Source organism: Mobula hypostoma, chromosome 5 (genome assembly GCF_963921235.1).
Source record: "Mobula hypostoma chromosome 5, sMobHyp1.1, whole genome shotgun sequence".
NCBI classification, from domain to species: domain Eukaryota; kingdom Metazoa; phylum Chordata; class Chondrichthyes; order Myliobatiformes; family Myliobatidae; genus Mobula; species Mobula hypostoma.
In genome coordinates this window covers 106,246,546-106,262,586 of record NC_086101.1, presented here as the reverse complement: position 1 = coordinate 106,262,586, position 16,041 = coordinate 106,246,546, and the positions used below count along the sequence as shown (strand labels likewise).

General features: G+C 43.8%; 1 protein-coding gene across 1 annotated transcript in view; it reads left to right on the top strand.

The window, feature by feature from the left end:
• dnah2 (dynein, axonemal, heavy chain 2) overlaps nt 1–16,041 on the top strand; it is a 503,144-nt gene that overhangs the window by 65,197 nt on the left and 421,906 nt on the right. The window contains exon 9 of the mRNA XM_063048700.1: nt 11,799–11,956. Coding sequence (XP_062904770.1) covers nt 11,799–11,956 — 158 coding nt within the window. The remainder of the gene's footprint in view (nt 1–11,798; nt 11,957–16,041) is intronic.

Here is a 16,041-nt window from a genome sequence, read left to right as displayed (position 1 = left end):
TCAGTGCTGGGACCACAGGTGTTTACAATATATATTAATGACTTAGGTGAGGGAATTAAATGCAGCATCTCCAAGTTTGCGGATGACACGAAGCTGGGCAGCAGTGTTAGCTGTGAGGAGGATGCTAAGAGGATGCAGAGTGACTTAGATAGGTTAGGTGAGTGGGCAAATTCATGGCAGATGCAATTTAATGTGGATAAATGTGAGGTTATCCACTTTGGTAACAAGAACAGGAAAGCAGATTATTATCTGAATGGTGTCCGATTAGGAAAAGGGGAGGTGCAACGAGACCTGGATGTGATTGTACACCAGTCATTGAAAATGGGCATGCAGGTACAGCAGGTGGTGAAAAAGGCGAATGGTATGCTGGCATTCATAGCAAGAGGATTTGAGTACAGGAGCAGGGAGGTACTACTGCAGTTGTACAAGGCCTTGGTGAGACCACACCTGGAGTATTGTGTGCAGTTTTGGTCCCCCAATCTGAGGAAAGACATTCTTGCCATAGAGGGAGTACAAGTAAGGTTCACCAGATTGATTCCTGCGATGGCAGGACTTTCATATGATGAAAGACTGGATTGACTAGGCTTATACTCGCTTGTATTTAGAAGATTGAGGGGGGATCTTATTGAAACGTATAAAATCCTAAAGGGATTGGACAGGCTCGATGCAGGAAGATTGTTCCCAATGTTGGGGAAGTCCAGAACGAGTGTCACAGTTTGAGGATAAAGGGGAAGCCTTTTAGGACCGAGATGAGGAAAAACTGTTTCACACAGAGAGTGGTGAATCTGTGGAATTCTCTGCCACAGGAAACAGTTGAGGCCAGTTCATTGGCTATATTTAAGAGGGAGTTAGATATGGCCCTTGTGGCTAAAGGGATCAGGGATATGGAGAGAAGGCAGGTACAGGGTTCTGAGTTGGATGATCAGCCATGATCATACTGAATGGCGGTGCAGGCTCGAAGGGCCGAATGGTCTGCTCCACCTATTTTCTATGTTTCTATGTTGTTGGGGCAGAATGGAGAGATGATCACACTGTTGTTGGGACAGAATGGAGAGAAGATCAGACTGTTGTTGGGACAGTACGGAGAGAAGATCACACTGTTGTTGGGACAGTACGGAGAGAGGGTCACACTGTTGTTGGGACAGTATGGAGAGAAGATCACACTGTTGTTGGGACAGAATGGAGAGAAGATCACACTGTTGTTGGGACAGAATGGAGAGATGACCACACTGTTGTTGCTATAAACATCTCTTTATTGAATGAAATGAAAACACATTAGATCATCCATAGGTTTGAAAGTACAACAAAGTTAAAGAAAAGAAAAAAATAAAATACATGAGGAATCAAAAGAAAAAAAACAGACAAAAAAGACAAACACCCTGCCATTAAAAAAACAGTCACTTCAGTTTGTTACTTTCATCATCCTGAATATTGTTGTCCAGAAACTTGTAGAAAATATCCCAAATTTCCTGAAATTTGCCAAGTTTGTTTTTTATTATGTAGCTTATCTTTTCTAGAGCAAGATAAGAAGTCATTCCTTTCAGCCATTGTGAGAGTCCACTGGTTGCTAGTTTCTTCCATGAATAGGCTATGCAGCGTTTGGCTTCGAAAAAACAAATATTATGCAGAGACTTTACATATTTGGAGGTTACAAAGTCCTTTGGATAAATATTCAGAATATATTATTTAGGATCAAGGGGCACCTTTTTTCCAATAATATGACTAATCAAATCCAGCACCTTCTTCCAGAAGCAGATTATCTGGGGGCCTTCCCACGTACAATGGAACAGAGACCTCCTTTGATGATTACATTTAGTGCATGTGTCTGGAATGTTGGGGTTAAAGTGATGCAAACTGACTGGAGTAATGTACTGTCTGATTATCCATTTGTATTGTAGTAATTTAGAATGAGTGTTCACTGATTGGGTTTGAACTAAGGAACGAGCTTCTGACCGCTCTTCTTCTGACAGATTCTCATGCAAATCAGTTCTCCATGCTTGTAGTATGTGTTTGGTGCATTTACTTGCAAACACATTATATAACATGTCCCCTAGCTTCAGATAATTTCAGTGATGTCTTCTAGGGTAGATAAAGGAGGGAGCTTCAAACTGTAACCTTGCCTGGACATAATAAAACTTCGCAACTGAAGGTATTTTAAAAAAATTGTTTTGTTGGAATTCCATATGTGGCCTTGAGCTCTTCAATTGACATAAATGTATTGCCACTATAAAGATCAGACACCTTAGCTATGCCTCGGGTCGACCAAGTTTTAAAACCAGGGTCTGCTCTGCCGGGCCGGAAAGCTATCATTACCAAAGATAGGATTAAACTGGGATAACTGTGATGTCTGTCCCAAATACGCAAGAGCATCATGCCAAACCATTATTGTATTTTTTAAGAAAGGGCTTTTAGTTTGTTTGTAGTTTTTCCTTATCTGCTGAATACATATATAGTTCTAGAGGGATATTGATCGACTGGGATTCCATTGAGACCCAAGTAGGGGAGTGAGTTAAACATTAGGGGGAGAAAGTTAAACATTCTTGCTCTAATTTGGGCTGCCCAGAAATACCCTCTATCACATGGCAGATATAACAGGGAAAGCCTGGGTCTTGGACGTCTATCATTCCAGATAAAATTAGAAAAAAATTTCTGTAATAAATAAAAGAAAGATGATGGAGGAGAAAGTGGGATAGATTGGAAAGGGTACAGGAACTTCGGTAAAATTGACATTTTTAGAATGTTTATGCGTCCAATCAAAGATATGGGCAATTTCGTCCATCTGTTGCAGAGTATGCAGAGAAAGTTGCACTGTTGGGATGGAAGGGAGACAGGGTCACACTGCTGTTGGGATGGAAGGGGGAGGGGGTCACACTGTTGTTGGGACAGTATGGAGAGAGGGACACATTGTTGGGACACTACGGAGAGAGGGTCACACTGTTGGGACAGAACGGACAGAGGGTTACATTATTGGGACCGTACAGAGGGAGGGTCACACTGTATTGGAACAGTTCAGAGAGAGGGTCCCACTGGTGTTGGGACAGAACGGAGAGAGGGTCACACTGTTGGGACAGAATGGAGAGAGGGTCACACTGTTGTTGGGACAGAACGGAGAGAGGGTCACACTTGTTGGGACAGAACGGAGAGAGCATCACACTGTTATTGGGACAGTACAGAGGGATGGTCACACTGTTGTTGGGACAGTACAGAGGGATGGTCACACTGTTGTTGGGACAGCATAGAGAGTAGGTCACACTGTTATTGTCAAAGAATGGAGAGAGGGTCACATTGTTGTTGGGACAGAATGGAGAGAGGGTCACACTGTTGTTGGGACAGAACGGAGAGAGGGTCACACTGTTGTTGGGAGAGTATGGAGAGAGGGTCACACTGTTGTTGGTATAGTACAGCGAGAGATTGACACTGTTGGGACAGTATAGCGAGAGGGTCATACTTCTTGAGACAGTACAAAGGGAGGGTCACACTGTTGTTGGGACAGAACGGACAGAGGATTACATTATTGGGACCGTACAGAGAGAGGGTCACTGGTGTTGGGAGAGAACGGAGAGAGGATCACACTGTTGGGACAGAACGGAGAGAGGGTCACACTGTTGTTGGGACAGAACGGAGAGAGGGTCACACTGTTGTTGGGACAGTACAGAGGGATGGTCACACTGTTGTTGGGACAGCATATAGAGTAGGTCACACTGTTATTGTCGAAGAACGGAGGGAGGGTCACACTGTTGTTGGGACAGAATGGAGAGAGGGTTACACTGTTGTTGGGACAGTACAGAGGGATGGTCACACTGTTGTTGGGACAGCATATAGAGTAGGTCACACTGTTATTATCGAAGAACGGAGAGAGGGTCACACTGTTGTTGGGAGAATATGGAGAGAGGGTCGCACTGTTGGGACAGAACAGAAAGAGGGTCACACTGTTGTTGGGAGAGTATGGAGAGAGGGTCACACTATTGTTGGGAGAGTATGGAGAGAGGGTCACACTGTTGTTGGTATAGTACAGCGAGAGAGTGACACTGTTGGGACAGTACAGCGAGAGGGTCATACTTCTTGAGACACTACAGAGGGAGGGTCACACTGTTGGGACAGAACGGACAGAGGGTCACACTGTTGTTGGGATAGAACGAAGAGAGGGTCACATTGTTGTTGGGACAGAACGGAGAGAGGGTCACACTGTTGTTGGGGCAGAATGGAGAGAAGGTCACACAGTTAGGACAGTACTGAGGGAGGGTCACACTGCCGTTTGGAGAGTACGGAAATAGCATCACACTGTTGTTGAGAGAGAAGGAAGAATGGGTCATGCTGTTGTTGGGACAGTACAGATAGAAGGTCACGTTTTTGGGAAATAATGGACAGAGGGTCACACGGTTGTTGGGAGAGCACGGAGAGATGGTCACACTGTTTTTGGGACAGAAAGGAGAGAGGGTCACACTGTTGTGACTTTACTGAGAGAGGGTCATACTGTTGGAACAGAAATGAGGGAGGGTCACCCTGCTGTTTAGACAGTACTGAGAGAGCGTCACACTGTTGTTGGGACAGAAGGGGGAGAGAGCCACTTTGTAGTTGGGACAGTATGGACAAAGGGTCACACAGTTTTTGGAGCAGTTCGGAGAGAGGGTCCCATTGTTGACGGGACAGTACGGAGAGATGGTTACACTGTTATTGGGACAAAGCGGTGAGAGGGTCACACTGTTGTTGGGACAGTACGGCGAGAGGGTCACACTGATAGTACAGAAGGGAGAGAGGGTCACACTTTTGTTGGGACAGAAGAGAGAAAGGATCACTGTTGTTGGGACAGTACAGAGAGTGGGTCACACAGTTGTTGGACAAAATGGAGAGCGGATCACACTGTTGAAACAGTACAGAGAAAAGTTCACACTGTTGGGTCAGTACGGAGAGAGGGTTACACTGTTGGGACAGTATGGAAATAGCATCGCAATGTTGTTGGGACAGAACAGAAGGTCACACTGTTTTTTGGACAGAACGGAGCGGTGGTCACACTGTTGCTGAGACAGAAAGGAGAGAGTGTCACACTGTTGGGACTATATGGATGAATGATCACAGTGTTGGGACAGAACTGAGGGAGGGTCACACTGTTGTTGGAACAGACAGAGTGATGGTCATACTGTTGCAACAGACAGAGCGATGGTCACATTGTTGTTGGGACAGTACGGTGAGAGGGTCATCCTGTTGTTGGGAAAGAATGGAGAGAGGGTCACACTGTTGTTGTGAAGGGACGGAAAGATGGTCACACTGTTGGAACAGTACAGAGAAAAGTTCACACTGTTAGGTCAGTACGGAGAGAGGGTCACACTGTTGTTGAGCAGAACGGAGAGAGGGTCACACTGTTGGGACTGTATGGAGGGACGAGCACACTGTTGGGACAGTACTGATGGAGGATCACACTTCCATTTGGACAGTCTGGAGAGAGGGTCGCACTGTTGTTGGGACAGAACGGATAGATTATGCTGTTTTTGGGACAGAATACACTGAGTGTCACACAGATGTTAGGATAGAATGGAGCGAGGGTCACACTGTTGTTGGGACAGAATGGACAGAGGGTCACACTGTTGGGACTACAGAGTGAGGGTCATTGTTGGGACAGTATGGAGAGAGGGTCACACTGTTGAGACAGTACGGAGAGGGTCACACTGTTGTTGGGACAGTCACTGCTGTTGTGACAGTATGGAGAGAGGAACACACTGATGGGAAAGTACGGAGAGAGAGGGTCACACTGTTGGGTCAGTACTGAGGGAGGGTCACACTGCCATTTGGATAATATGGAGAGAGGGTCACACTGTTGTTGGGACAGTACAGAGAGAGTGTCACACTGTTGTTGGGACAGTACGGAGAGAGGGTCACACTTTTGTTGGGACAGAAAGGAGAGAGGTCACACTGTTAGGACAGTATGGAGGGATGATCACACTGTTGGGACAGCGCTGAGGGAGGGTCACACTGATTTTGGGAATGAAGGGCAAGAAGGCCACACTGCCATTTGGAAAGTATAGACAGAGGGTCACACTGCCGTTTGGACAGTAATGGTAAGACTCTTGGCAGTGTGGAGGATCAGAGGGATCTTAGGGTCTAAGTCCATAGGACACTCAAAGCTGCCACGCATCTTGACTCTGTGGTTAAGAAGGCATAATGTGCATTGACCTTCATCAATCGTGGGATTGAGTTTAAGAGCCGAGAGGTAATATTACAGCTATATAGGACCCTGGTCAGTCCCCACTTGGAGTACTGTGCTCAGTTCTGGTCGCCTCACTACAGGAAGGATGTGGAAACTATAGAAAGAGTGCCGAGGAGATTTACAAGGATGTTGCCTGGATTGGGGAGCATGCCTTATGAGCATAGGTTGAATGAAATCGGCCTTTTCTCCTTGGAGCGACGAAGGATGAGAGGTGACCTGACAGAGGTGTACAAGATAATGAGAGGCATTGATTGTGTGGATAGTCAGAGGCTTTTTCCCAGAGCTGAAATGGCTAGCACGAGAGGGCATAGTTTTAAGGTGCTTAGAAGCAGGTACAGAGGAGATGTCAGGGGTAAGTTTTTTACCAGAGAGTAGTGAGTGCGTGGAATGGGCTGCCAGCAACGGTGATGGAGGCGGAAACAATAGGGTCTTTTAAGAGACTCTTGGATATGTACATGGAACTTAGAAAAATAGAGGGCTATGGGTAACCCCCGGTAATTTCTAAGGTAAGGGCATGTTTGGCACAGCTTTGTGGGCCGAAGGGCCTATATTGTGCTGTAAGTTTTCTATGTTTCTAAAGGGACACACTGTTGCGACTGTACGGAGAGAGGGTCACATTGTTGCTGGAACAGGCAGAGGGAGGCTCACACTGTTGTTGGGATAGACAGCGGGAGGGTCACACTGTTGTTGGGACAGTACGGAGAGAGGGTCACACCGTTGTTGGGGTCACACTGTGTGGACAGTGCAGAGGTCGGATCGAATTGTTCGGGCAGTACAGAGGGTTGGTTATACTGTTGTTGGGACAATATGATGAGAGTGTCACACTGTGGGGACAGTACGGAGAGAGGTTCACACTGTGTGGACAGTGCGGAGGTCGGATCAAATTGTTCGGGCAGTACAGAGGGTTGGTTATAATGTTGTTGGGACAATATGATGAGAGTGTCACACTGTGGGGACAGTACGGAGAGAGGGTCACACTGTTGTTGGGACAGTACGGAGAGAGGGTCACACTGTGGGGACAGTGCAGAGGTCGGATCAAATTGTTTGGGCCGTACAGAGGGTTGGTTATACTGTTGGTGGGAGTCTACAGAGTTCTTTGTCACTTCCTAGATGTCAAAAAATGTATTTCAGAGAGTATTTCAATGATTGTAAAGTCCTTTGCGACATCTAGTGGTGGTGATTGGTGCTACAAAAATGCAATACTTCCTTTGTCCGTGAGAGTATTTGTACTTGAGGAGGTCACTTTGTGAACGGAAGCTGCAGTTTCAAGCCGGGGCATTCAGTCAGAATCCTGCACTGGTGTCAGCAGACACAGCATATGTCCAGACTTGCTGTATTCTCTTGCATTGAGCAGGACTACTATTGCAATGGCAGGTAATTACTAGGTCACAGTCAAGTTCATAAATAATTACAGAGGCAATTAGATCACTAATTCAGAACACTTAATAAGGCACCTGTACACCTGCTCATTAATACAAATATCTCATGAGGCAATCATGTGGCAAATTCAATACATAAAAGCATGCAGACACGGTCAAAAGGTTCAGTTGTTCTTCAGTCCAAATATCCAAATTCGGAAGAAATGTGACCTTAGTCACTTTGACTTAGCAATGATAGTTGGTGTCAGATGGGGTGGTTTGAATATCTCAGAAAGTGCTGATCTCGAGGGTTTTTCATGTACAATAGTGTCTGGAGTTTACAGAGAATAGTATGAAATACAAAATGCATCCAATGAGCTCTGCGGTTGAAAACACCTTGTTAATGAGAAGGGTTAGAGAAGATAGACCAGACTGGTTCATGCTAACAGGAAGGGCTGCAGCAGCAGAAGAACACAAACATACACTCAGTGGCCACTTTATTAGGTACAAGGGATACTGAATAAATTGGCCATTGATTGTACAGGTTTCCCCCGCCAACTGAAGGTAGAGTGTGCCTATGAAACGGTTCGTAAGCCAAAATGTCGTAAAGCGAAGAACCAATTACCACTTATTTATATGGGAAAATTTTGTGAGTGTTCGCAGACCCAAAAATAACCTACCAAATCATGCCAAATAACACATAAAACCTAAAATAACAGTAACACATAGTAAAAGCAGGAATGATATGATAAATACACAGCCTATATAAAGTAGAAATACTTTTCCACAATCATTACTGAACTGTTCTCCATAGTGAAAATCTTACGCAAGTGCCGTCGGCAGAAAATCTCACGCAAGTGCTGTTGGCAGAAACACTCTCTCCAGTAACCTTTAAGCTATGAAGCTGCCAAATCATACCAAATAACACATAAAAATACACAGCCTATATAAAGTAGAAATAATGTATGTACAGTGTAGTATCACTTACGGGGATCGGGAAGACAGCGCAGAGCACACTGATGATGGTGTGTTAGACTGAGTTGTCGCAGGCTGGGGTGGTGCAGTGGCCCCCACCCTCCAGGCCGCCGACTGATACATTGCTGCGAAGCACTCAGGAATGCAGCGGTAGCCGGGAGGCACACAGCACATCTTTAAGAAAAAAGCCGAAACAAACACGCTAATTAATTAAGTGCTGCCCGACACGTAATTGTTGCCCAGATCAGTGCCAACTTCCGATTGCGTCGCCTCTGATCTGGGCCGACAATTACGTGTTGGCGGCACCTAATTAATTAGTATGTTTATTTCGGCTTTTTTCTTAAAGATGTGCTGTGTGCCTCCCGGCTACTGCTTCATTCTCCACAAATCGGTACAGTATCTGTACGTGGCCTGGGTGTTGGGGTGGTGGGACACTGGGGTGTCATCTCGTCGTCTGTTTCCATTAGAGCAGGCAGCTCATCTCCTCCTATGACCTTCCCGCCTTGATGTCGAAGGACGAGGTTCATTGTCTGCTGAGGCTGATGTGGAAGGCTTGCTTGACTGCTGAGCCTCGCGCATTTTTCTATCACACAGTTCTTTGTAAGGACTCAACCCATCCTGCAAATATCTCCTAAACAGACGTACCCTTTCAAAATTAAAGTCGTACTTTATTATTACTCATTCGGTTTCGACTGTTATCCTTTTTTCTTCCAATTGCATCAGCTCTTCATCTGTCAGTTCTTGGTCATGGGATGCCAAAACCTCTTCAACATCATGTTCATCAGCTTCCACAAGCCAAACTCACGTTGTCCTTACTTCGTTCACCATGATCGAAACGCTTAATTATGTCTAGTTTTACACTAAGTGTAACACCCTTACGAGCTCTTTCAGGCTTTTCCGATACCTTAGAACTCATCTTGCAAACGGCTGCTCACAGGCACGTGTTAAAGCAATGCCGGCGAGAATCCAGGGGAGAGCTGCTGCTGCCTTTTATCGCGTGCTGCTTTTTTTTTCGTAACAGTGAAAACACCTTCTGAAAGCGAAAACAGGGTACTAATGTAGGTCTTTCGTAACAGTGAGGTTTCGTAAAGCGAACGTTCGAAAAGCGGGGGACACCTGTATGAGCACAAGAGGCTGAATGTTTTGATAGTGATACAAAGCCCTGGTTAGTACTGACTGTTCTGGGCTGCAAATTTTAAAGATTAAAGATTAGCTTTGTTTGTCACATGTACATTGTAACTTTAAAACAAACAATGGAATATTGTTCGTGTTAACGACCAGCACAATTCGAGGATGTGCTGGGTGCGGCCCACGAGCCACTATACTTCCATTGCCAGCATAGCGATACCACAATTTACTAACCTTAACTCGTACATCTTTGGGATATGGGAGGTGTCCAAAGTATCTGGAGGAAGCCTATACGGTCATGGGGAGAATGCACAAGTCCCTTAGAGACAGCGGCGAGAATTGAACCCTGTTATTGATTGTTGGCGCTTTAAAGTGTTATGCTAACAGCTACACTACCATGTCCCCCTAGGAAGGAGATATTGTAGCATAGATTATGCCATGGTGATACATGGATTCCAGGCTATGGAGTGAAGACACAAGCTTCAAATATTTTCTGTAATTTAGATTGTTATAACTCAATTTGATTTCAAGATACCCAGGGACATGACAGGAGACATTGTTTCTGCTAATGAGGGAGTCTGGGATCTGGAAGCAGTCTTCCAAATTTGCAATGCTATCTCTCCTGTAAAAGGAGAAAGAAACTGCAGCTGTCTTCTATGTATGGCATGGTAACATAGCAGTTGGCATTAGGTTGTTACAGTGCTAGTGAGCTGGGTTCAGTTCCTGTTGATGCCTGTGAGGAGTTTGTACATTCTCCCCATGACCATGTGGGTTTCCTCCGGGTGCTCCAGTTTCCTCCCACATCCCAAAGATTTATGGGTTAGGGTAAGAGTTGTGGGCATGCTATGTTGGCACCGAAAGATGGCAACACTTGTGGGCTGCCCCCAGCACATCCTCAGGTTGTGTTGGTCATTGATGCATCTCACTGTATGTTTGATGTACATAACAAATAAAGCTAGTCTTGAAGATCTTTAATCTTTATACTGCAAATCTGGGATAGAAATCTAGTAGTGACTTTGTTGTGAAGACCCATCTGGTTGTCTAATGCCTTTTGGGGAAAGCAGGTTTGTCATCAGAAGAATGGATAATTTGTCAGTGTCTCATAGAATAGCCTAGTAAGCTTTGTTGCCTCTGGGCATTGGGGATTAAAGATATTTTGTGTATAATATCTCATTGAACAGTGGGGTAAATTTTAAATGATAAGTTGTTTGTGTGATTTAACTTGTAGTGTTGATGTGGTCATAACCTCTTTAGTTTCAAAGAATTCAATTCATGAAAAGCTTGAAGCAGTAAATCAGTGGCCATGGCTGTTCCAGGCATCACCCATCACCATTGGCAAACTGATTTGTTTTACCCCTCTGCATCAGAATCAGAATCAGGATAAAATCACTGACATATGTCATGAAATGTGTTGTTTTGTGGCAGCAGTACAGTACAATACATAAAAATATATTATAAATTGCAGTAAGAAAAACACTGTATGTATGTGAAAATAAAATTAATAAGTAATGCAAAAAGAGAGTAAAAATAGTGAGATAGTGTTCATGGGTTGGTTCAGTGTCCATTCAGAAATCTGATTATGGAGAGGAAGAAGCTATTCCTAATGAGTGTGTGTCTTCAGGCTCCTGTACCTTCTGTCTGATGGTAAATAATGAGAAGAGAGCATGTCCTGGGTGATGGGGTTCCTTAATAGTGGATGGTGCCTTTATGAGGCATTGCCTTTTGAAGATGTCCTTGTTGGTGAGGAGACTAGTGCTCATGGTGGTAAACCTGAGTTTACAACCCTCTGCAGTTTTATCTAATCCTGTGCATTGGTTCCTCCATACCAGACATTATGCAACCAGTCAGAATGCTGTTTCTTATACATATGTAGAAATTTGCTAGTTTTTGATGGCATACCAATTCTCCTCAAACTTCTAAAGAAGTAGAGCTGTTGGTGAGCCTTCTTCATAAATGCATCAGTATGTTGGGCATGAAGGGTCTCAGCTCAAAACATTGACTGTTTATCCCCCTCTATAGATGCTACCTGACCTGCTGAGTCCCTCTAGCATTTTGTGTGTGTTACTCTGGATTCCCAGCATCTACAGGATCTCCCGTGTTTACGATTTTCTCCCTACCTTCTGTTCCCTTTGCAGCTGAGTAATGAAATAATTCACCTGTGCTCCAAAGAGATCTGGTTGGATAAGATATTTGAGGGTCACACTAAATCAAGCAAGGCTACTCTCAATGAGTGCATCGAGTGCTGCCAGGCATGGAGAAGGCACTTTGCCCATGCTTCCTCTGTTCACAGCAGGTGAGTCTGATCAACACCTTCCCCCTTAGAGACTCAACCCTTGACACGTTCCCCTCACATAGTCTCATCTGTCACCTGCCACATTGTCTTCCTCCCTATTCATCCTCCGCCTTCTTATTCTGGCTTCTGCCTGCCCCCTCCCCAATCTTTCCCGTTCTGATGAAGGGTCTCGGTCCGATCTGCACATACTGGCTTTCTTGCAGCTGCCTACGGGATCTACAGAGCTTTGAGTAAGGCTGGAATTTTGACATGGTTTATCAGTCACTATAGGGTGACTGGGAACAGCAAACCATGCAACGGTCAATCTCTCATCTTGAGATGACCAGTGGGTACGTGCACAGCAGTGTGTGTGACTGCAGAGATGCATTCATTTATATGTCTGCATTTGTGCACGCATGCTGAGGTTCTATAAACCTTAAGTTAGACTTAGATTAGAATATTGTATTCAGTTCTGATCACCTCATTATAGGAAAGATATGGAAGCTGTAGAGTGGCTGCAGTGGAGATTTACCGGGAAGCTGCCTGGATTAGAGGGCATGTGTTATGAGCAAGAGAAAATCTGCAGATGCTGGAAATCCAAACAACATATGCAAAATGTTGGAGAAACTCAGTAGGCCAGGCAACATCTGTGGAAAAGAGTACAGTTGACATTTTGGGCCGAGGCCCTTCATCATAGGTAGAGTGAGCGAGGGCTTTTTACTTTGGAGTGAAGGAGGATGAGAGGTGACTTGATAGTGGTGTACAATATGGTAGGTCAAGTGGGCACCCAGAGAATTTTTCCTGACCAGAAAAGGCTATTACCCCGGGGTATAATTTTTAAGGTGATTGGAGAAAAGTATGGGTGGAATATCCGAGGTAAGTTTTTTACACAGAGAATGGTGGGTGCATCGGACATCCCACCCTGCAAAAACTCATTTCAGGGAGGTAGCACCATCAATTTGCGTGAGACTCCCAGAACTTCCAGGAGAGGTGGGATGTCTGCAATAGAGTAGCTCCTTAGCAGCTGGCCAGCTAGTTTAAATAACGTTAGCTATGCTAATGAACGAATGACACCTGTTAAACTCACCTCAACATGTCTTTTACAGTCTTAACCCACCATGGGCAATAGAAAAGTCACTGTTGCAAACAGTGCAGCGAGCAACACTGTCATTATTTTTGACCCCTATTTGGCAGGGGTATACTTTAATGTAGTCTGGGGTGACGTATGTTTTATATTTTCTTTTTTTGGAACACTCTGCCATGGTGCGTGCGCGCTTGCTCTCTCTCTCTCTCTCTCTCTCTCTCTTGCTCTCGTGGTCTCTCTCGCACTCGCTCTCTCTCACGCTCTGTCTTGCTTGCTCTCTCTCACGCTCTCTCTCTCTCTCTCTCTCACTCTCTCACTCGCTCGCTCTCAAAAAAAATTGATTTCCGGGACATTGTATATAATTTGCGGGCATCGGGGAGCCGCTATTAATATGCGGGAGACTCCTGGAACTTCCGGGAGAGGTGGGCTGTCTGGTGCATAGAACACTCTGCCGGGGTGGTGGTAGGGGCAGATACATTAGAAACATTTAAGAAACTCTTAGGCACATAGATGACAGAAAAATGGAGAGCAATATGTGAGGGAAGGGTTAGAATGACCTTGGAGTGAGTTACAGAATTGTGGGCAGAAAGATCTATACTGTGCTGTTATCTTCTATCTATGTGCATGTGCGTGTATGAGTTTGTGTACACATATTCAAGTGTGAAGCTATTGTGATATGAGCCATGGTTATAGGACCCAGGAGACTAAGTTCTAATTCTCTAATGTCAGGCTGTGAAATGAAACTATAACAGTGACACTCTGTGACTTGGCCACTTTAAACCACAAGGAATGCTCCTGGATTATCATGATATTATCCGTCTCCTCTATGAAAGGGTCACTCTCCCTTTTTCCAAGCTTGTTCTATACTCACAGCACACTGCCCGATTCCTCAAGACCCAGTTTGTCGAACACCCCCTTCATCATGTCCAGTGTGAGACCTCAGTCTGGCCTTTACCTTGCCCTCTGACCTGTGCATACCTCCAGTTTATAATGTGTGATTAATTCTTCATACCTTGGGAAACGTGCTGTGACATCACACTGCACAGGAATAGCTTGCGGGCTCATCCACAGATGCAGTCATGTCTGTGAAGGCCATGATCCAAGAATAAAAGATTTCAAGAATTTGGGTGGGCCATGTTTCTAGTTTGAGTAGTGCACGGCTACACTAGCATGAAATGAGGAAATGCTGCATTCTTTCTTTTTCAATATTTTTATTAGTTACTTGCATAGACAAATACAAAATACATTATGATATTATGGAAACAGAATCAAGATTGAATTGCCCCATAACTATGTATAGTAAATTAACCATAATATTGAAAAGGTATATTTTATTCTAATCTAAAGCAAAATCAAAACCCCATAACAAAACAGAAAAAAGAGAGAAAAAAACAGCTGTTTGGTTAAAAGAAAAGAAAAAAAATCTCTGACATTTAGTCGTAAATTTAAACATATAATTTTTTTTATAGGCATCCGTTAGTCTCATGAGACCATGGATTTGCGCCTTGGAAGGTTTCCAGGGCGCAGGCCTGGGCAAGGTTGTATGGAAGACCGGCAGTTGCCCATGCTGCAAGTCTCCCATCTCCACGCCACCGATGTTGTCCAAGGGAAGGGCATTAGGACCCATACAGCTTGGCACCGGTGTCATTGCAGAGCAATGTGTGGTAAAGTGCCTTGCTCAAGCATACACACGCTGCCTCAGCCAAGGCTCGAACTAGCGACATTCAGATCACTAGATGAACGCCTTAACCACTTGGCAACGCGCCAACACAAGCAAGCATATAATAGCCATCATCATTACTGACCAAATCGAAAATTGTGAAGGTAGTTCCAAAAAGGTCCCCATAATGTGAAAAAATCTTGTCTAGGTATGGAAATAGAACACCTAATCTTCTCTAGATTTAAACATGACATAACATCAATCAACCAATGTGCATGAGCAGGTGGAGCGGCATCTTTCCATTTAAGCAACAAAACTCTTCTAGCTAAAAGAGAAATAAAAGCCAAAATATGCAAATCATTCGGCTCAAGAGTAAAATCATTTCCTCCAACAATGCCAAACAAGGCAGTCAGAGGGTTGGGTTTAAAGTTTACTTTAAAAAGCTCCGAGAAAGTTTGAAATATTTCTTTCCAAAATTTATCAAGCCGCGGGCAGGACCAAAACATATGAATTAGAGAGGCTTCTTTGACGTTACACCTATTACAGTATGGAGAAAAATCTGAGTAAAAACAAGAGAGCTTATCTTTAGTCATATAGGCTCTATGAACCACTTTAAATTCTAAAAGAGAGTGACACGCACATAACGAAAAGGTGTGAACAAGTTTAAAAATTTCATTCCAAGTATACCCATCAATTGAAATCTGTAGGTCATGTTCCCAGAGGTTTTTAATTTTGTTTAACGGTATGTTTCTCAATGCCAACAACATGCTATAAATATTAGAAATAGATCCATTATGAAAAGGTTTCAAAGTAAAAATTGTATCGATTAAATTCTTATCTGGACATTTAGGAAATGTATGAAGTTGAGAACGCAAGAAGTCTCTAATTTGTAAATATCTAAAAAAGTGAGCTTTACGAAGATTGTATTTAATAGTTAGTCTTTCCTCATTTGATCAACTATCTCCAACAAACAGATCTTGAAAACATTTAATACCTAGTCTATTCCACTCTTTAAAAACTACATCAGTCAAAGAAGGTTTAAAAAAAAATTAGAAGAAATGGGACTAGAGAGTGAAAAACCAAATAACCCAAAGAATTTTCTAAATTGTAACCAAATCCTCAAAGAATGTTTAACTACAAAATTATCAGTTAAATTACTTAAGGATAGAAGGATTGAACAACCAAGAAGAGAAATAATAGAAAAATTATTAACAGAATTAACTTCTGAAGAAACCCAAACCGGACAGCCTTCATGATTAATGTAGTATATCCAAAACGTAAGGTAGCATATGTTGACTGCCCAGTAGTAAAACCTAAAATTGGGTAGGGCTAATCCCCCATTTTTTTTTAGCTTTCTGAAGA